This window comes from Corythoichthys intestinalis, chromosome 14, assembly GCF_030265065.1.
Source record: "Corythoichthys intestinalis isolate RoL2023-P3 chromosome 14, ASM3026506v1, whole genome shotgun sequence".
Classification (NCBI taxonomy): domain Eukaryota; kingdom Metazoa; phylum Chordata; class Actinopteri; order Syngnathiformes; family Syngnathidae; genus Corythoichthys; species Corythoichthys intestinalis.
This window is the reverse complement of record NC_080408.1, coordinates 19834931-19852720: the sequence shown is the minus strand read 5'-3', so window position 1 is coordinate 19852720 and position 17790 is coordinate 19834931. Positions and strand designations below refer to the sequence as shown.

Sequence of the window (17790 nt, the reverse complement as noted above, 5' to 3'; positions counted from 1 at the left end):
GGTCAACCTCCCGTTTGTCCATACTGGTAAGTGCATTGAAATAGTGTACAAACGAGATGTATACTGAGCTAAACCCAGGGGTGAAAGTGGCTAGAATTTCTTGCAGGAACTCCCCGACGTGAAGGTCGCCACGGAGCCAGAAATTTTATTTATTTATATTTTTTTCTTTCTTTTTTGGGGGGGGCGGGTGTCAACTCTCTTAAACTACTGAAATGCAAAGAAAAGTCTTTTAGCGCAGTTATTTCAATAACACATACAAAAACTGATTTTCATTCAAAATTGTATTTTTTTCAATGATTTGCAAAGTAAACGTTCCATCATTTCCTCACACACTAAATGCCAAATCTCAACTACTTAAGAACATAGGATAAATATTAAAATTGAAGTTAATGTAAACATACTTTAAAAAAAAAAAATAAAGATATAAGTAACATACATTCAGAAAAATACGTACAAATGACTCATATTATGCAGAGCGAAATGAAATATATTCTGAAGATCGCGCAAACATTGATTTTTAAATCATAAGGAAAATAATTAGTAGCCTAACATAAATGAACAAATATAAGTCCAAAGTGCACAACTGCACATTGACAGCTAAGATGTTTTAACATGATTAATTTAAAAAATTATATTACCGCCCGTTAACGCGATAATTTTGACAGCCCGAGTACTAGTATATTATAGGATTTCTATGCTCTGTTTGGACATCACCTATATTCATGTCTTTTCAGGCTTCTCTGACTGTATGGTGGATCGTCCTGCGATTCATGGGGGATCTACCAGAGCCCCGATCTCCAGATTCGACATCTCAGGTCTCAAGTCTCAGCATTTCTCGCCATCTGCCTAACATTAAAGCCCTCTTAATGTTTTCATTTTAATAACATTTGTAAAATTTTCAATCAAAAAATAAACTAGTAGCCCGCCATTGTTGATGTCAATAATTACACAATGCTCATGGGTGCTTAAACCCATAAAAACAGTCGCACCCAAGCGCCAGCAGAGGGCGACAAAACTCCAAAAACACAAGTAACAAGTTGGCATTGCGCTGTGCTGTCATTTTAATTTGTTTGAGCGGGGCATGTGCGTTAATTGCGTCAAATATTTAAATGTGATAAATAGTACAGAAATCTGTGAAAACAAAGTATATTGGTTAAAAGAAGTCTTATTACTAAAGACACTTTATTTGTTTCCAGAAAATGTGGAATTCATTCCACTGGTGTAAATTTTATTGTATTCTTTAGAGAAATAAGTACTACCTTTAAAATGGTAAATGTTTTTCCACTTTCTTGTTAAAGAAAAAAACAAAACAAAAAACAGCAGTTTAAGCTTTTTGTTGTATGGTCATGTTTCCATCGTTCCTGTTGAACCATTTGGATATTTTAAATAAATAATGGACATAAATGTGTTTGGCTACTTTATTAATTAGTGATGAACGATGCATTGATACTCGTGATAATCGCAATAACCGCGATCATCGTGAATACCGTGATCATCGTTCAATGATCGAATCATAGCACCCTGAAACGTAATCGAATCGAATCGTGGGGTGCCCAAGATGCCACACCCCTACTGTCCGTGGAATAAATAAATAATAAATATCGGTGGAAATGGGTGACGCCACACAAGCACTTTATTATGCTTGTTGTTTACACTTGTGTATGTAAATCCGACGTTAGTAGATTGTTTTCCTCTTGGAGCCAGGCTGGTTGTTTTTAGCATGGGGTTTCGATAGTTGCCGTCATATTTTCGGGATCAAAGCACCGTTCCAGTGCCGAACTTCTTGCTGGAAAGGCGTTCCGGCCCGTTCCGGCCTGCTTTCACCCCTGAATATATACAGTAAAGGCCAAAAGTTTGGACACACCTCATTCAATGCAACACAAATGAAGGTCCCAACCCCATTTATTAAGCAATAAATCCCACTAATAAAGCTCACCAAGAGAATGGCAAGAGTGTGCAAAAAAAGCTATCGGAGCGTAGGGGGGCTACTTTAAAGATAATAATAGAATATTATATATGTTTTTAGTTATTTCACCTTTTTTAACAAATACATAATTCCACATGTGTTCATTCATAGTTTTATTACCCTCAGTGAGAATTTACAATGTAAATAGTAAGCTTGAGAACGATAAACCGATATGACCGGATATCCGGTTTTACAGGTGAGAGATACAGTTGTATCGATAGCAAAGTTACCATTCGACAGTAATTATCCATTAAATATTCAATGAACTGATAGTAGAGATAGAATTCGGCTATCGCGAGCACAAGAATCGGCTTCTAATGCCTAGTTCAATGCATTGCCTAATATGATAATAATTTAGCTTTTACCTCACATGCTGTGCTTGAGTCATTCACCACACAGCGCACTTAGATTGTGACCGCCGTCGTGGTTGCCTCAACTTCCCATTCATTTCGGCAGAACCGCTAGTAGTCGCCGTCATTACCCGATCATCACGGGCGTGTCATAACAACACGAGAGCTAACAAAACCACTGTAACGCACGCTCCGTAGTGTTTTCTTCACAGCCCAAAACGAAACTAGTAGTGGCAACGAAGCAACATGCTAAAACAATGGACAATTTGCGCACCACGCCAGCGACGTGCAGCAATTGATCTTCAACGCACCCAGGAAAACAAAAGTCAGACTTCGAAGTGATGAAGGCAGCCAGATCTGTTCGCATGGAACAGAGCTAGTGTGAAGCAGTACAGAGATCGTGAGTTTTAAACCCTAAAAATTAACCCACTACAATGGTGGAAAGGGTGGCATATTGTTTCCACGAAACGCAGTCTACTTCAACATGAACATGTGGATCAGTTGATCTTCCTCAAGAAAAATCTGCCCTTCAAAAAAGATATAGACAGTGATGAGGTATAAAAAAATGTGGAAGCACTGGCATAAGTGAATGACTTTGCTGTGTATAAGGTTAAAGTAATGATTATAGACCTGTCTGTCTAAAATGCCATGTTTTTATTACCCCAGTTATACCAGTGGTAAAGCATAATTTATTATTTATTTATGATAACACTAGCAGGTTTAATTTTTTTTTTCTAGAGCTGTTGCATATAATTAATATTTTTTGCTTGTAAGATGTTTATACTGAAAGTATGCACTTAAATTACTTATCTATTGTGTGCAAAACACCAGGAAATACAGTAATTAAATTACTGCACTTTATTGTTGTCTGTCACTGGCGTTATATTTTATTATCAATCCCATCCAACTAAATGACGGTCATATAGTAAGCTTGATTTTTTTTTCATAAAAAATAAAACAACATTGGTATGAAATTTTGTTGTTTAATTTAATCTTTAATCTTTTTTTATATGTTTAAAATACTGGTCGAACACACACAACAAATGTTTACTATCGTATCGTTTTCACTCTGTATCGAACCGTATCGTTCTTAAACTGTATCAAATCGTATCGAATCTCTCGGCCTTAAAAATGTATCGTTTAAAAAAAAAAACAAAAAAAAAAAATATTTTTTATTTTGTTGTTTAATTTAATCTTTAATCTTTTTTTATATGTTTAAAATACTGTGCGAACACACACAACAAATGTTTACTATCGTATCGTTTTCACTCTGTATCGAACCGTATCGTTCTTAAACTGTATCAAATCGTATCGAATCGCTCGGCCTTAAAAATGTATCGTTTTTTAATCGAATCGTAACCTGTGTATCTAGATACATATCGAACCGGCTTCATGCCAGAGATTCCCAACCCTAGTAAATAGTCATGAAAATGAAGAAAATGCACAAATAAGAAGGTGTGTTCAAACATTTGGCCTGTACTGTAGATAAATAAGTTAATTAAATAAAACCCTATGGGAGTGTCACAGCTTCCTTTTTACATGGCTCTCATCTCCACCACCAGAGTGCGCAGGCATTCTTTTTGAGCTGCCCGACACAATGGTATTTGCCTTCCATAATTCAAAATGGTTGTTGTGAACGCCATGAAATTACAACATTTCTGTGGGACCGGTGCACCATCATTTACCGATACGTTCTTTAAAAAACTTCCAATGTGATTTCCTTATATTTTTTCCCATGTGTCTCACAGATGAAGTGTACTGTACCTATGATTAAAATTCCAAACATCTGTGGGAGAACCTGAATTATCGGTTGTTGACTAAATACCATTTTGACTAAATGTACAGTAACATAGTATTTTTACATTCAATTAAAAAATAAAAAAAAGCTAGGAGGCGTCCTCTATTCACTTTCCAGCATAATTATTATTATTATCATTATTATTCTTATTATTATTATCCGATTCAAAAGAAGGTGATATTTATGGCAAATTGAACAACTAACTAATATTATTATTGTATCTTGAAGACTGAGACAAGAGAAACGAGGAAAAATAATGTCCTGCAAAATTATAACTAGTACAATAACGTGTGTGTGTGTGTTTTTTTTTTTTTTATAGGGACAAGCAAATGTAAGACAAAAATGGAAACTTCAATCACTCGTAAGTTTAATAGATTTTATTAAACATTATATTTGAGACGCTGTGTTTTTTTTTTTTTTTTTAAATTTTTCGTTAAAGTGCCTCTAGATAATCTCCTGGGTACATTCCTTTACAGCTATATAAATCTTAAACCATACTGGTCACAAACAGGAGTTCCTTACAACAAACTGTTTCAATATGAATAATGCAATTCCTCTATAATGGCCCCGCCATCGATGTTCATTTAAATATCTCTACATCATACTGCCATTATACACATCCATTTACAATGGAGGAAAGAAAGGTGAACCTAGTGCAAAGACACAAGAGGGCCTCCTCAAACAAGATAGTCCCTTGAGCTCTCATAATACTGGAAATACATTAATATGTATTACAATAAATAGACTATATTACAGTTAAATGCGTTAGAATTCTGACAGATACCATAATTCTTGCTATCCATTCTCAAGAAGAGAGTACATTCTCACATTTCTATGCAACTCGCTCAACCGGTAATATAAAGATATCTTTCTCCATCCCATCAAACATTCAAAAGACTCACAATCACAGAAATAAATGCACGATAGAAATTGCATCGCAGTTGAGGGTAACAGGTTACAAACATCTACAAGTTATATATGAGAAATAACGACTGCAACATTTCCGCTCTATTCGTTCTTTGGCCGACAGTCATTATTTTTTAGATTTCACGTGATTGACATAATACAAATTATTACCATGTACTACACATGATACATTTACATTAAAATACCTGAATCTGTATACAATGGAAATGCAACATTTTCTATTTAATAAAAATATGAATAAATAGTCATAAAGAACACATACAGATATCACATGATTGCATGAAACAGACAATGATCGAGCATTTCAAGACCATCATCACTGACATAGAGTAGCTGCAAACATGTTTTCATTGTCGTAATCCGTCCAATTTTGCCAATACAGTGATTTAAGCAGCGAAAGCTTCCTCTCAGCATATTACATTTACTCACATATTCATTAGCTTATCCTTAATAAATAGCATCCTTGGAATACTTATATATATATACACACGCTACCCGCACTCTTGTATACAGAACAATAATTTGATGATGCTTTGTCATGTTATGAGCTGTGCTTTTCTTCTTTTCACACATGCACACACACTTGCGCACACATTCAACGAGATTTTACATTAAATGACACTAGATTGAACACACGCAATACGAGACTTCCAACTGGCACACACCCTGGAACTACGGTTTGTCGCCATACAGCTAAAGGAGGAAAAATGTGTGTGTAGGGCAGGTGGGTCTTTCAGTCTTTTTGTTGGTGTCCTCGGGCGGGGACAGTTGGAGTGATGTGCCATAGAATTACAACATATAGAACACAGCAGTGGTAGGAAAAGGAGGTCTACAGGTCATGACCCAGCCTCTCAATCTCATCAATTAGGAAGTCGATGTCAGATTGGGTGGCCGCATGGTTGGAGACGACCATACGGAAGAAGTTGACTTTATTACCCTGAGGCTGGTAGCCCACCATGGTTGTTCCTGTCTCCATCATCATGGCCTTGATCTTTGGTGCAACCTGGCATTTAAAAAAAAAAAAAAGATAAAAACACCTCACGTAATGAGAACATTTCCCCATAATGTCATAAATGCTTCTGGCAAAAGGTTTACGCAAAGAGAAAACATGGTAAATTCTAATTGATGATGATTGTCATTTTCATGTTGAACTCTACCACAGTGGTTTAAAGGCCTTTTCACACTAGCGGCACAATACGATGGCAAGACGAGGGACTCCCCGTAATGTGCTGGTATTACCCCATTTCCAAAAAAAATCTATTGTCAAGCGTGAACGCATTTATTTTTCATTACTGTCCAAGAAAGCCACGGCTTTTTACGTTTTGTAGAGGAACAGGTGCTTATAGCAGCTGACAAAAGAGCTCTACTGGTTTCGGCGAGAATGTGGAGAGCTTAATGTCATTCCAGAACTAAATTTTCACCCAAAGCGTTTCAAGATATCATTTAGGCTTAGGCATCTAAAGTTCAGCACTAAACAGAGGTAGGTAGAGTAGCCAACTTTTTTTTTTTTTTTACCAAAGTAAGAGTAGCATTACTTCATAATAATATTACGAGGGCTGTCAAAAGATTAAAATTTTTAATCGAGTTAATCACAGCTTAAAAATTAATTAATCATAATTAATTGCAATTCCAACCATCTATAAAATATGCCATATTTTTCTGTAAATTATTGTTGGAATGGAAAGATAAGACACAAGACGGATATATACATTCAAAATACTGTATTTGTTTATTATAATAATAAATCAACAAGATGGCATTAACATTCTGTTAAAGCGATCCATGGATAGAAAGACTTGTAGTTCTTAAAACATGAATGTTAGTACAAGTTATAGAAATTTTATATTAAAACCCCTCTTAATGTTTTCGTTTTAATAAAATTTGTAAAATTTTCATCAAAAAAAATAAACTAGTAGCTCGCCATTGTTGATGTCTATAATTACACAATGCTCATCAGTCGCATCCAAGCGCCAGCAGAGGGCGACAAAACACCAGAAAACACAAGTAACAAATGGATGTGACACTGTGCTGTCATTTTAATCTGTTTGAGTGGGGCATGTGCGTTAATTGCGTCAAATATTTTAATGTGATTAATTAAAAAAATTAATTACCGCCGGTTAACGCGATAATTTTGACAGCCCTAAATATTACTCAAGTAAAAGTAGTCATCAAAAAATGTAATCAAGTACAAGTTAAAAAGTATCCAGGAAAAAGAATACTCAAGTAATGAGTAACTTTGTGAGTAACTGCTTACAGTGTGATATGTTTTTAAACAATGCAATTTTTTTCTCAGCACAACATCATCTACATGAACTGTTATTATTGTAACCTATTACATGGCCATATTAGGCAAAAAAATGAGCAAAAATCATTGGATTCTAACTAAAACGAAACATTACACATCCCAAGAGCAAGCATACCCTCTAGTGGAGTAAAAACAATCCATCGGTATCAAATAAATCGCTTCCAAATAAAAACTTGGAGAAAATTTCAAACAAATCCGCGCTTTATGTATGTATTAGTAATGTTGACTCTATGTCAAATAGTTTGATTTTTACTGCGCTTTAAAGACGTGAGATAAAGACGTGATTGAACAGGCTGATATGACTTCCGACTGCAAACCTGTGCCTGGTCATGCGATTAAATTGTTACTGATTGGTATGCAGGTAGTCCCCGGGTTGCGAATGAGTTCCGCGTAAATCAGAATTCACCCTTTAGGTACCCCCAAGTCTCAAAATAACTATTGAAAAAGTCCAAAAGGATTTTATTTTGTTAAATGATGGAGGATACACTGCCCTGTATGAGGAGCAGACTCATCTGGTTTGGCCCACATAAGCCGATAAATTGTTTCAGCTTATATATGTTAGTGTATGAATTTGTCCTGTAATTAAGTTTTGAGCTACAGTTTGTGGAGTTATATGCAGTGTTGGGCACGTTACTTTAAAAAAGTAATTAGTTACATTACTCACTACTTCTTCCAAAAAGTAACTGAGTTAGTAACTGAATTACTCTATAGTAAAAGTAACTAGTTACCAGGGAAAGTAACTATTTCCGTTACTTTAAAAAGAACTTGTTGTATGTCAAGGAATTTGAAATTTTCTGAGCAGTATTCGAGTCAGTGGAATAGAGAAGAACAGACAGGTAGTTAACTTGTTAGGTGCTTCAGCAGATTTGAATTGCTTACCACAGATGTCGACAAAAGCTTTGCCCCGGGACATAAATTACACATTACATGCGGGTTCTTTCCTTTAATTTCGACAAACTTGAAATAGTGTCTATAACTCCATCTCTTAAAGGACAATTTTTCTTCCGAATACTCTGCCATCCCGACCCTGTGCATCTGTTTTGCGTGTGTGTGTTTGCCGCACGCGCTGTTCCGGTTTGCTTGTGAAATTACCGGCTCTGATTGGCTTACCACGACACATGACTCTAACCCTCAGCCAATCACAATCACTTCCATCGCATCTCTCGAGGGGCTGCATTTACGTAGGCTCGTTTCCTGACAATTCACGTCACCTTCAAAGTGTCTGCCGTCCTCAAGATGGAAGCAGAATTATTGCTGGCTGACAGTGGGAGATGGGAACGAGGCTAGCATCAGGTGTAGCAAACACAGAAACGTTACCAAACTTTGGAAAGCATTGTCTAATTGAATGAGCAGGGACAAACAGCTTGGAGTCAGAAGTACGTGCGCTATTCTCGAACCTGAACGCACCCCAAGTCTTGGATGACAAATCAACAGAGCAGAGAGTCGACTCGACACGGCTGGTAGTTTCTTCATTTTATTCAGAGTAAGTAACGCACCGCTTTTGACCGTCAGTAACGGTAACGGCGTTGTAACGGCGGAAAAAGTAATTAGTTAGATTACCCCGTTACTGAAAAAAATAACGCCGTTACGTAACGGCGTTATTTATAACGGCGTTACTCCCAACACTGGTTATATGCGAGCGATTTGCAATGAGAATTGTAAATACGTTAGCATTCATTGCATTTAAGCTAGCAGACTTTTGTTAGGCAAATTAGGCTAATTTAAGCTACTAAATTTACAAATTGATCAAACGCTTGAAGAACGATTGTTTTGTGTCAAGTGTTTCATTGTTAAAATGTGTGTCATTTTAAGCATAAGTGTGAATATCTGTATTATAGCCTTACAAATTGTCAAAAGCGAAGGAAGTAAAAAGCTTCAAAAACCACAATTGCCTTGTTTGCTGTCCGTAAAGCTGAAAAACTTAACATTTAGTGAGGAAAGAACACGTCATATTAATAAAGTAAAGTGAGGTACAATAAGGTACTGTTTACATGACAAAAAAACAAAAAAAAACGGCTGGAGACAAAATGGCGGACGAGACTTCGGTGTCGTAAAGTCGAAATCACGTAAATGGAGAACGTCGTAACTCGAGGACTCCCTGTAATGGAGTCATGTGATTATTGCTGATCATTGGTGAAATTGGTAGAGCCACTGTCAGCATCTCAGGCAAAAATGTAACGATTCTAGTTTAGCCCAAAGTAGCAAAGTAAGACTAGTGTTTCATCTTCACAAATCTTCTCAAGTAAAAGTAAAAAGCAAAGTAAAACTACTCCTAAAAATACATTTTTCTAAAAAACTTACAATACTCAAGTAAATGAAACGGAGTAAATGTAGCACATTACTGACCACCTCTGTCACTAAATCTGTCCATTAATACCTGAACCTAACAAATATAGCCAGAATAAAGGGGCTTTTGTCCAAACAAAACATGGAAAAACTTATCCATACATTCATTTTTAGTAGATTGGACTATTCGAATGGTATACCTACAGGTCTTAACAAAAAATCAGTCAGAAAACTGCAGCTAATACAGAATGATGCTGCCAGAGTCGTTACAAATTCAAGGAAACTGGACCTTATTATACTGGTTGTGATGTATCAGTGGCTTTATGCAGGGGTGAAAGTGGCCAGAATTTCTTGCCGGAACCTCCCGACGTGAAGGTCACCACTGAGCCAGAAATTTTATTTATTTATCTTTTTATTCTTTTCTTTCATTTTGGGGGAGGAGAGGGCAAACCTCTTAAACTACTGAAATGCTAAGAAAACTGTTTTAGCACATTATTTTCCATAACAAATACTAAAACTGATTTTCATTCAAAATTGTATTTTTTCATGATTTGCAAAATAAAACTTAAAACAGCAATAACCCAAGCCTCCATCTCCTAATTTTTTATTTTCCCTCATTTACTCACATACTAAATGCCAAATCTCAATTTTAACTACTTAAGAACATAGAATGTATATTTAAATTGAAGGTAATGTAAACATTTATTTATTTATTTTTTTAATAATAAAGATATAAGTAACATACATTCAGAAAAATAAGTACAAATGACATATTATGCAGAGTGAAATGGAATATATTTTGAAGATCGCCCAAACATTGACTTTTTTAAATCATAAGGAAATGAATAAATGGCCTAACATAAATGAACAAATATAAGTCCAAAGTGCACATTAACAGCTGATGTTCTGAACCTCCCCATCAGAGCAAATAAAACTAAATATGATAAGCCTTCTCAACTCTTTTGTTGCTCTTAAAGATTTGATCCATTTTATGTTTCATTGCCCTTTTTGTTGCATCATTTCAACAACTATTTTTTTTTTTGCTGTTCCAGAAAACATGCACATTTGAACCAATCAGACCTTAATACAGTATGTCAGCCAATTGAATGGATAAATGAGTCCAGGCGTTTTGCTTTGCTGCGTGCATTCGCACATTGACGTGACTCATCATCGTCAGACTCAGATAACTGCAGCAACTGGGGAAACCTCCATGCCGTCCGTGGAACAAAATAAATAATAAATATTGGTGGAAACGGATTACGCTACACAAGCACTTTATTATGCTTGTTGTTAACACTTGTGTATGTAATTTTAATGTTGGTAGATTGTTTTCTTCTTTGAGATGAAATGCATGTGTGGCAGCTTAGCATTTTTTTTTTTTACATAGCATTTTGACAGCTGTCATATTTTCGGAATCAAGGCACCGTGTACCGGAACAGCATTCCCGCCCTGAATCTTATACGGGAACCGCGTTCTGGTCCCGAATCTTATACCGGAACTGCGTTCCTGACCGTTCTGGCCCACTTTCACCCCTGGCTTTGTGTCATTCAAAGAACAGACTATAAAATACAACTGCTGGTCTACAAAATACAGGCTTGATTTGTTTGACCCAGACCAAGCATCTAGACCCCTAAGGTCATCTGGAATAGGTCTGCTGTCTGTTCCAAGAACAAGAACCAATTAGGGTAAGCTAGTATTCAGTTACTATGCTAGCTAAGTTAAAATTTAAAGAAGGTTATATGACTTTTTTCTTTTTCTTTTTTTTTGCTTTTATTTCTATTTCTATTTCCTGATTTGTTTCTGTTTTTAACTGTCTTCATGATTTAATGTTAACTTTATGTATTATTTTATTTGTGTTTTTTATGTGATGTGATGTAAAGCACTTCCATTAACTTTTGTCGTGAATTATGTTACACAAATAGATTTATTTGCCTTGCCTTAGCTTTATAGTTCTCTGCCCAACTAGAAATGAAAGAGTGTTTTTTTTTTATCCTGTTACGAAATTTCAGAATTGAATGCAACACTTAAGCATGTCTAAGAAGGAATTGAGTGTCCAAATAGAATCAGCTTCCCAGGATATACCTTGTGACGCAAAATGAAACATAACAGATTTTTGTCATAAAAGTCAGTGGTATTTCATTGCTGCCACCCTGAAGTATTCTGGCACCCTTGTTCCCAAACATTACGATTAACTACTCTATCTCTGTAGTATATCAGTGTTGACAGGTATCTCACCCTATGGAGCTTTTCCCGTCTTTCCTCACTGTCTGGCATTCCCCTCAGACTGGGTGGGATGTACCAGAAGCAGACGTTGGTGTGTTGAGGCTGCGGACAAAAAATGGTTGCAAAGTTATGGGGGAAAAAAATTATAGAGCCATGAAACAAAATTCTGGAGGGCTTACCACTCCATCAAACACCATCTCATATCCCTCCCTGTTCTTGATCTTGTTGTACAGGTACTGAGATAGATCCAGGCACCTGTCAATGTGCTGCTCAAAGCCAATGGTGCCCTGTTAGGGGAAAAATAAGGGCCACAGCATAATGTTGAATCATTAATGTGATATTTTTTTATGTTTGTATAGGCTTCTTTGAAAAGTGCAGTATAGGTGTTTTAACCTTCGCCTTCCACATCAGCCAGAACTTAAATATGTCGACATGCCGACCACATTGGATGGCTTTATCCCCAGTGTCATATGTGACGTCATACTGCTTGTCTTGTTGGAATAAATAACCAGCGCACATGGAGTTACAGCCCCCCATCAGTCCCTGGACACAAATACACACACAAATGAATGTGATAATGCTATATGCTTCTCATACAGTGTGTGAGTTCTTTACCTTCTCTCTGACAAGGATCGCTGAACACTGCAAGGGTACACCCATCATCTTATGAGGGTTCCATGTGACAGAGTTGGCCCTGCAAAATTTCAACAGAATGTTCCGTTGAGCCGAGTGGGAATAAAGATAACCGTATATTAATGCTGTATTTTGTTTTACTGTGACTGAAATACTATAGCATTGCAAAGAAAAGTACAAAATAGAAATATGATCACAATTAAACAATGCAAAGACCTACTGTATAGCTACAGTATGTTATGAAAATCTGTCCAATCACAGATAAGAAAACTCATAGGTTAATTCATGTAACATAATGATGAATGTTTAAGTATGTAGTTTGCAGTGGTGTGAAAGTGTACCACATCAGCCTGAGAGATGTTGCTATTATTATCAGTTAGATACTTATATACTGTAGGAGTCCCAACATTAGGAACTTCTCAAGCAGATTAAGGCTGCGTTCCAGTCACCGTTTGAGTTCCCCTCGCTCACTTGCCCTAAGCACTTGCTATGACGTCACACGGAGGCCACTTGGAGGCGGGAGGGAAAGTAGGCAGAGGGGGAGTGAAAGACGTAAATCGAACACACCTGCCCTCTTTCACTCTAGGCAAAAAAAAAAATCATGGAACAACCAGAAGTTGTTGAAGTAGTGCTTTCCTGCATGTTCCAAATCCCTGGCACCTCCAGAAATTCATCATCGGGGTGGCCAAATGGGGCCACTTAAAGCCTTGGGGTGGCACACGTAAAAATAAAAGCAATAATTTCAGGGTTTTACTATGTTGTAGTCATAAACTGGCCAGTAGAAAACCGTCAGAAATACTTCAGGACACAACAACTGAGACACTTTGGTTGATTGTGTTATATTGTATATTGTATTTTGTATACTATTTAGGGCTGTCAAAATTATCGCGTTAACGGGCGGTAATTAATTTTTCAAATTAATCCGGTTAAAATATTTGACGCAATTAATGCACATGCCCTGCTCAAACAGATTAAAATGACAGCTAAGTGTCACGTCCACTTGTTACTTGTGTTTTTTGGTGTTTTGTCGCCCTCAGCTGGCGCTTGGGTGTGACTGATTTCATGGGCTTCAGGACCCATGAGCATTGTGTAATTATTGACATCAACAATGGCAGGCTACTAGTTTGTTTTTTGATTGAAAATTTTACAAATTTTATTAAAACGAAAACATTAAGAGGGGTTTTAATATAAAAGTTCTATAACTTGTACTAACATTTATCTTTTAAGAACTACAAGTCTTTCTATCCATGGATCGCTTTAACAGAATGTTAATAATGTTAATGCCATCTTGTTGATTTATTATTATAATAAACAAATACAGTACTTATGTACCGTATGTTGAATGTATACATCCATCTTGTGTCTTCTTTCCATTCCAACAATAATTTACAGAAAAAATGGCATATTTTATAGATGGTTTGAATTGCGATTAATTACGATTAATTAATTTTTAAGCTGTAATTAACTTGATTAAAAATTTTTAATAGTTTGACAGCCCTAATACTATTATATTGTGTTAATGTCCATAGTCCATAATAGTCCAGTCAACATTTTTGAGTTCCGCAGCTAATACAATCCGACATTATACTGATGAGTGGGGTGACCAGTGGGATGGCCAACAAATTCTTTGGGTGGAGCAAAATTTGGTGGCAAAATTTTTCCAAATCACACACAATATACGGCGACTCATGTCAAAAAGACGGAGATGTATTCCGCGCTTGATGCCAACATGTCGGTACTTGAGAAATATCTGAATTATTAGTTTTGTATCAAATTAAATTTTTGAAATTCATTATTTATTTATTTATTTATTTGTCTATACGTTATAATTTGTAGACAGATTGTTTGTTTAAATACATTTAACCTTTTTGAAGTTTAGTTTCAGTCTCTCCCAACGCCATTTGATTGACAGACCATTCCTTTCGTTAAAAGCGAAATAGAAAAGGCAAGCGAAATAGAAACATCAACGACAAAAAAATTCATTCTTTTTTCCTTTTTTATGACAAAAGTGAAAGTCAGTAAAAAAGTTACTTTACTTTATATTTATTCATTTATTTATCTTTATAATTATTTATTTGTTCATGGGTTTTTTGTTTGTTTGTTTTTTTGGTACTCTGTGATTCCATACGTTCTGCCATAACTGCCACATACAGTCTCATTTTCTTATTTTTTATCAACAATGATGAATTTTACAATTTGAATAGCAGTTTGGTATAACATTCAAACACAGTGCTGGCAGCTTAATTCATTTTCTTCTTCTTTGGTGGTATGTATACTGCAGCCAACAGTGTTTGAGCTGAATTATCACCACCGCATGGACATACTTTCCGTGCACCACTGCAATGCATTGTGGGATAGAGGGAGCTCTGAAGTGACCATCGTTGTTGACTCGATCACTAAGCCCTCAAAGGGTCGATCTCACCAAGTTCACTTCGCGGTTTAGAGAAATGGAACAGCTCTTAGGATGGCGGCAGGGATTTCCCCCAAGGGAAAATGCCTACAGCAAGTGGGCGAGGGCACATAAAACCGTGATTGTAATGCAGCCTAAGTCTAGAACAGACTAACAATACCATTGAATACAACCAATTAAATTAGCAGCAGTCAGTCAACAACAAACATCATCTTTGACCAAAATTTGTGGTTACCCGTCAAACACAGTTACAAGACACTTTACGTCCCACCTACTAAAACACACTAGGCATAATTCACTATCCTCATTTATTATAATAAAACACAGTTTATATGAGTAATTTTATTTGCACTGAAACACCCAAAATTATTTTTAAAATACCAAATAAATCATGAGTACCCCCAAAGTTGGAGAACAATTTCATTTTGCTGTGTACAATGACAATTAAACCCGTTTCAATTATTAGTTTTACAGAATGGGATTTCTTTGAATCATCATATTAAAATCATATTTTAAACCGATTTTGAGTCCATTTGTTGACCAAGGGTTTAAAAAATATAAACTCCTCCTTCTTCCTCGGGCCAACACACACCAACAAGCCTAGTTTAACAACCATGCAAGTCATATTCTCCAAGTTAAGTCGGACAGCTAGACTGAGAGATTCTTTTGAATTATTATTTGATGTGAGGATAAGCGGTCCAGAAGATGAATGAATGAATGCACAATAAGTTGGGCACAGTATATAATACTCAAAGTTAATACATTTTTTGCTCATCAAAATTACCTCTCAATTCCATTGAGCTTATGACGGTGCTTCCTAGACATCAGCAAACCACCGCCCCACGCTCCCTATGGAGACAAGACAACAATACTGTCGAAAGGTGTCAAGATTATTTCTTAGAATTACTAACATAGAGGGCTGGCTCTTAGCATAGGCGAGCTAGGTGGTTGCCTAGGGCGCCATCTGGTAGAAGGGGCGCCAAATAGCTTTGGGTGAAAAACAACATTGGGAAAAAAAAAATACAGTAATTATAAAATAGAATATTTTTTACAAATATATTTTAATTTTGGGGGGAGGGAGCTCCAGGTTATACTTTCACCTGGGGCACCTAGCCCCCTTGGACCGGCTGTGCTAACATATTAATGACAAACTAATATTGGAGACTTACGTCAACATGCAGCCACAGGTTGTACTTCTCGCAAATGTCAGCAATCTCATTGATGGGGTCGAAAGCGCCATAGACAGTGGAGCCACCTGTGGCGTTCACAAACAACGGCACGTAACCCTGTAAAATGTAGAGACACTTAATACCTTGAGATCATGAACATTTGTGGTTAAATTTAAAACAAAGACCCTACCTTCTGTTTTGCATCAATGATCTTAGCCTCCAGATCAGCAGGAATGACCCGGCCCCTGGAAGAGAACAACAGGACACCTCTAAATGTTTGCCAAATGACATCAGCGCAAGAAGACGCAACACTTTCATTTATCCCCAACAGCCGTCACGTGCTAGTTGAAGAAGCTTTATGGTTGTTCTACTGCTCCAACGAAAAGTACAATTTACGTTATGCACGTCAACTTTCTCTAAACAGGATTTGCTATTGACAAACCATGAAGCCATAGGTCTGCAACAACAGTGTTGTTAATAACGGCGCTAGAGTATAACGGCGTTATTAACGGCATTATTGTTGTCAGTAGTGAGTAATCTAATAATTATTTTTCCCATCTTTGCAACGCTGCTAACATTACTGAGGATGTGAAGGTGTGTGTTACTACAATTTGGTTGAATGATGAGAGATGTCTGAGAGACGCGGAGAGAGGGGAGGAGGGAAGGGGGTTATGACGCCATTACAAATGTGATGTTAGGTGGCTCGGAGCGTTAGCATAGCATTTGTTCTCGCTAGCATTAGCATTTAGCGTGGCGAGCGTCAACTTAAACTCTCGGGCAACTTTTTTTTTTTTTACATACAGCCTGTGACGTTCAGGTGGGTACAATTAATTGAAAATAATGGATTGTTTTCCTGTTCAGTATGCATTATCATCACCAAGTGGGCATTGTCCTTGTAGACGCTACAGTATAATATATATATATATATATATATATATATTTTTTTTTTATTGCAAAAAATAGTCACTTGCCCTAAACTTTTGTTGAATGACGTGCCTTGTGTGTTTTATTTTCTTAATCAAAACAATTATTTACAGAGATAGAAGAGGAAAGAGATTCAGAGCCTCCCCTGCATATTGAAAAATATATCTATATATGACGGAAAACACAGACAAGACTGGAACAGCAGTTTCTGCTCTAGCACTCCTCCTTAAAAGAAACTGCTGTATTTTAGGTCAAAACAACTGTTGTCTTTGACAGAACAATATGTCTATATGCTGCCATAGCAGATTCATGGCGCATTAAGTCCCTGAACTATTTTTAATTTGTCCGTGTTACCCTGGAACCCCCCGTTTACAGACGTCGCGAAACCGCTTTTGCTTCAACCCAGCCATAAAACTAAAGTAATTAATTACGGTATATTTATTATTCGAAATGTCTGTCATTTTGAACTTAGAATCATCAATTGATGTCTAATATTTCGTAAAAAAAAAAAAAAAAAAAAACGACTTAAAAAAATTATTCTCGCAACTTTTAAACAAATTACGTCACAATGAAAAAAATTGGCGTCTGTAAAAAAGTCACGGATATCTACCTCATAACTATCGCTTAATTGTATTTTTTTGTTACTGTTGCATTTTCTCCGATATGTTAGATGGTAAATAATCGATCCAAACAAAGAAAAAAAAAAAAGTTTGAAAGGGTAAATGTATGAAAAAGAAAATCTCGACCACTCATTGATGTCTGCTATTCCTGCATCGCGACCCTTGTTATATTAGCATGT

At 36.4% G+C, this 17790-nt stretch overlaps 1 protein-coding gene across 2 annotated transcripts in view; it reads right to left on the bottom strand.

Annotated features, from left to right (window-relative positions):
- Positions 1–4482: 4482 nt before the first annotated feature.
- The window catches only part of gad1b (glutamate decarboxylase 1b), a 43478-nt gene continuing 30170 nt past the window's right edge, over positions 4483–17790 (bottom strand). For both annotated transcript variants that reach the window (XM_057857231.1, XM_057857232.1), the window contains 8 exons: positions 16258–16312; positions 16068–16184; positions 15683–15747; positions 12471–12549; positions 12249–12398; positions 12035–12142; positions 11868–11957; positions 4483–6044 (listed from right to left, as the gene is read on the bottom strand). In XM_057857231.1, coding sequence (XP_057713214.1) covers positions 5871–6044; positions 11868–11957; positions 12035–12142; positions 12249–12398; positions 12471–12549; positions 15683–15747; positions 16068–16184; positions 16258–16312 — 838 coding nt within the window. In that variant the 3' untranslated portion in view covers positions 4483–5870. The remainder of the gene's footprint in view (positions 6045–11867; positions 11958–12034; positions 12143–12248; positions 12399–12470; positions 12550–15682; positions 15748–16067; positions 16185–16257; positions 16313–17790) is intronic.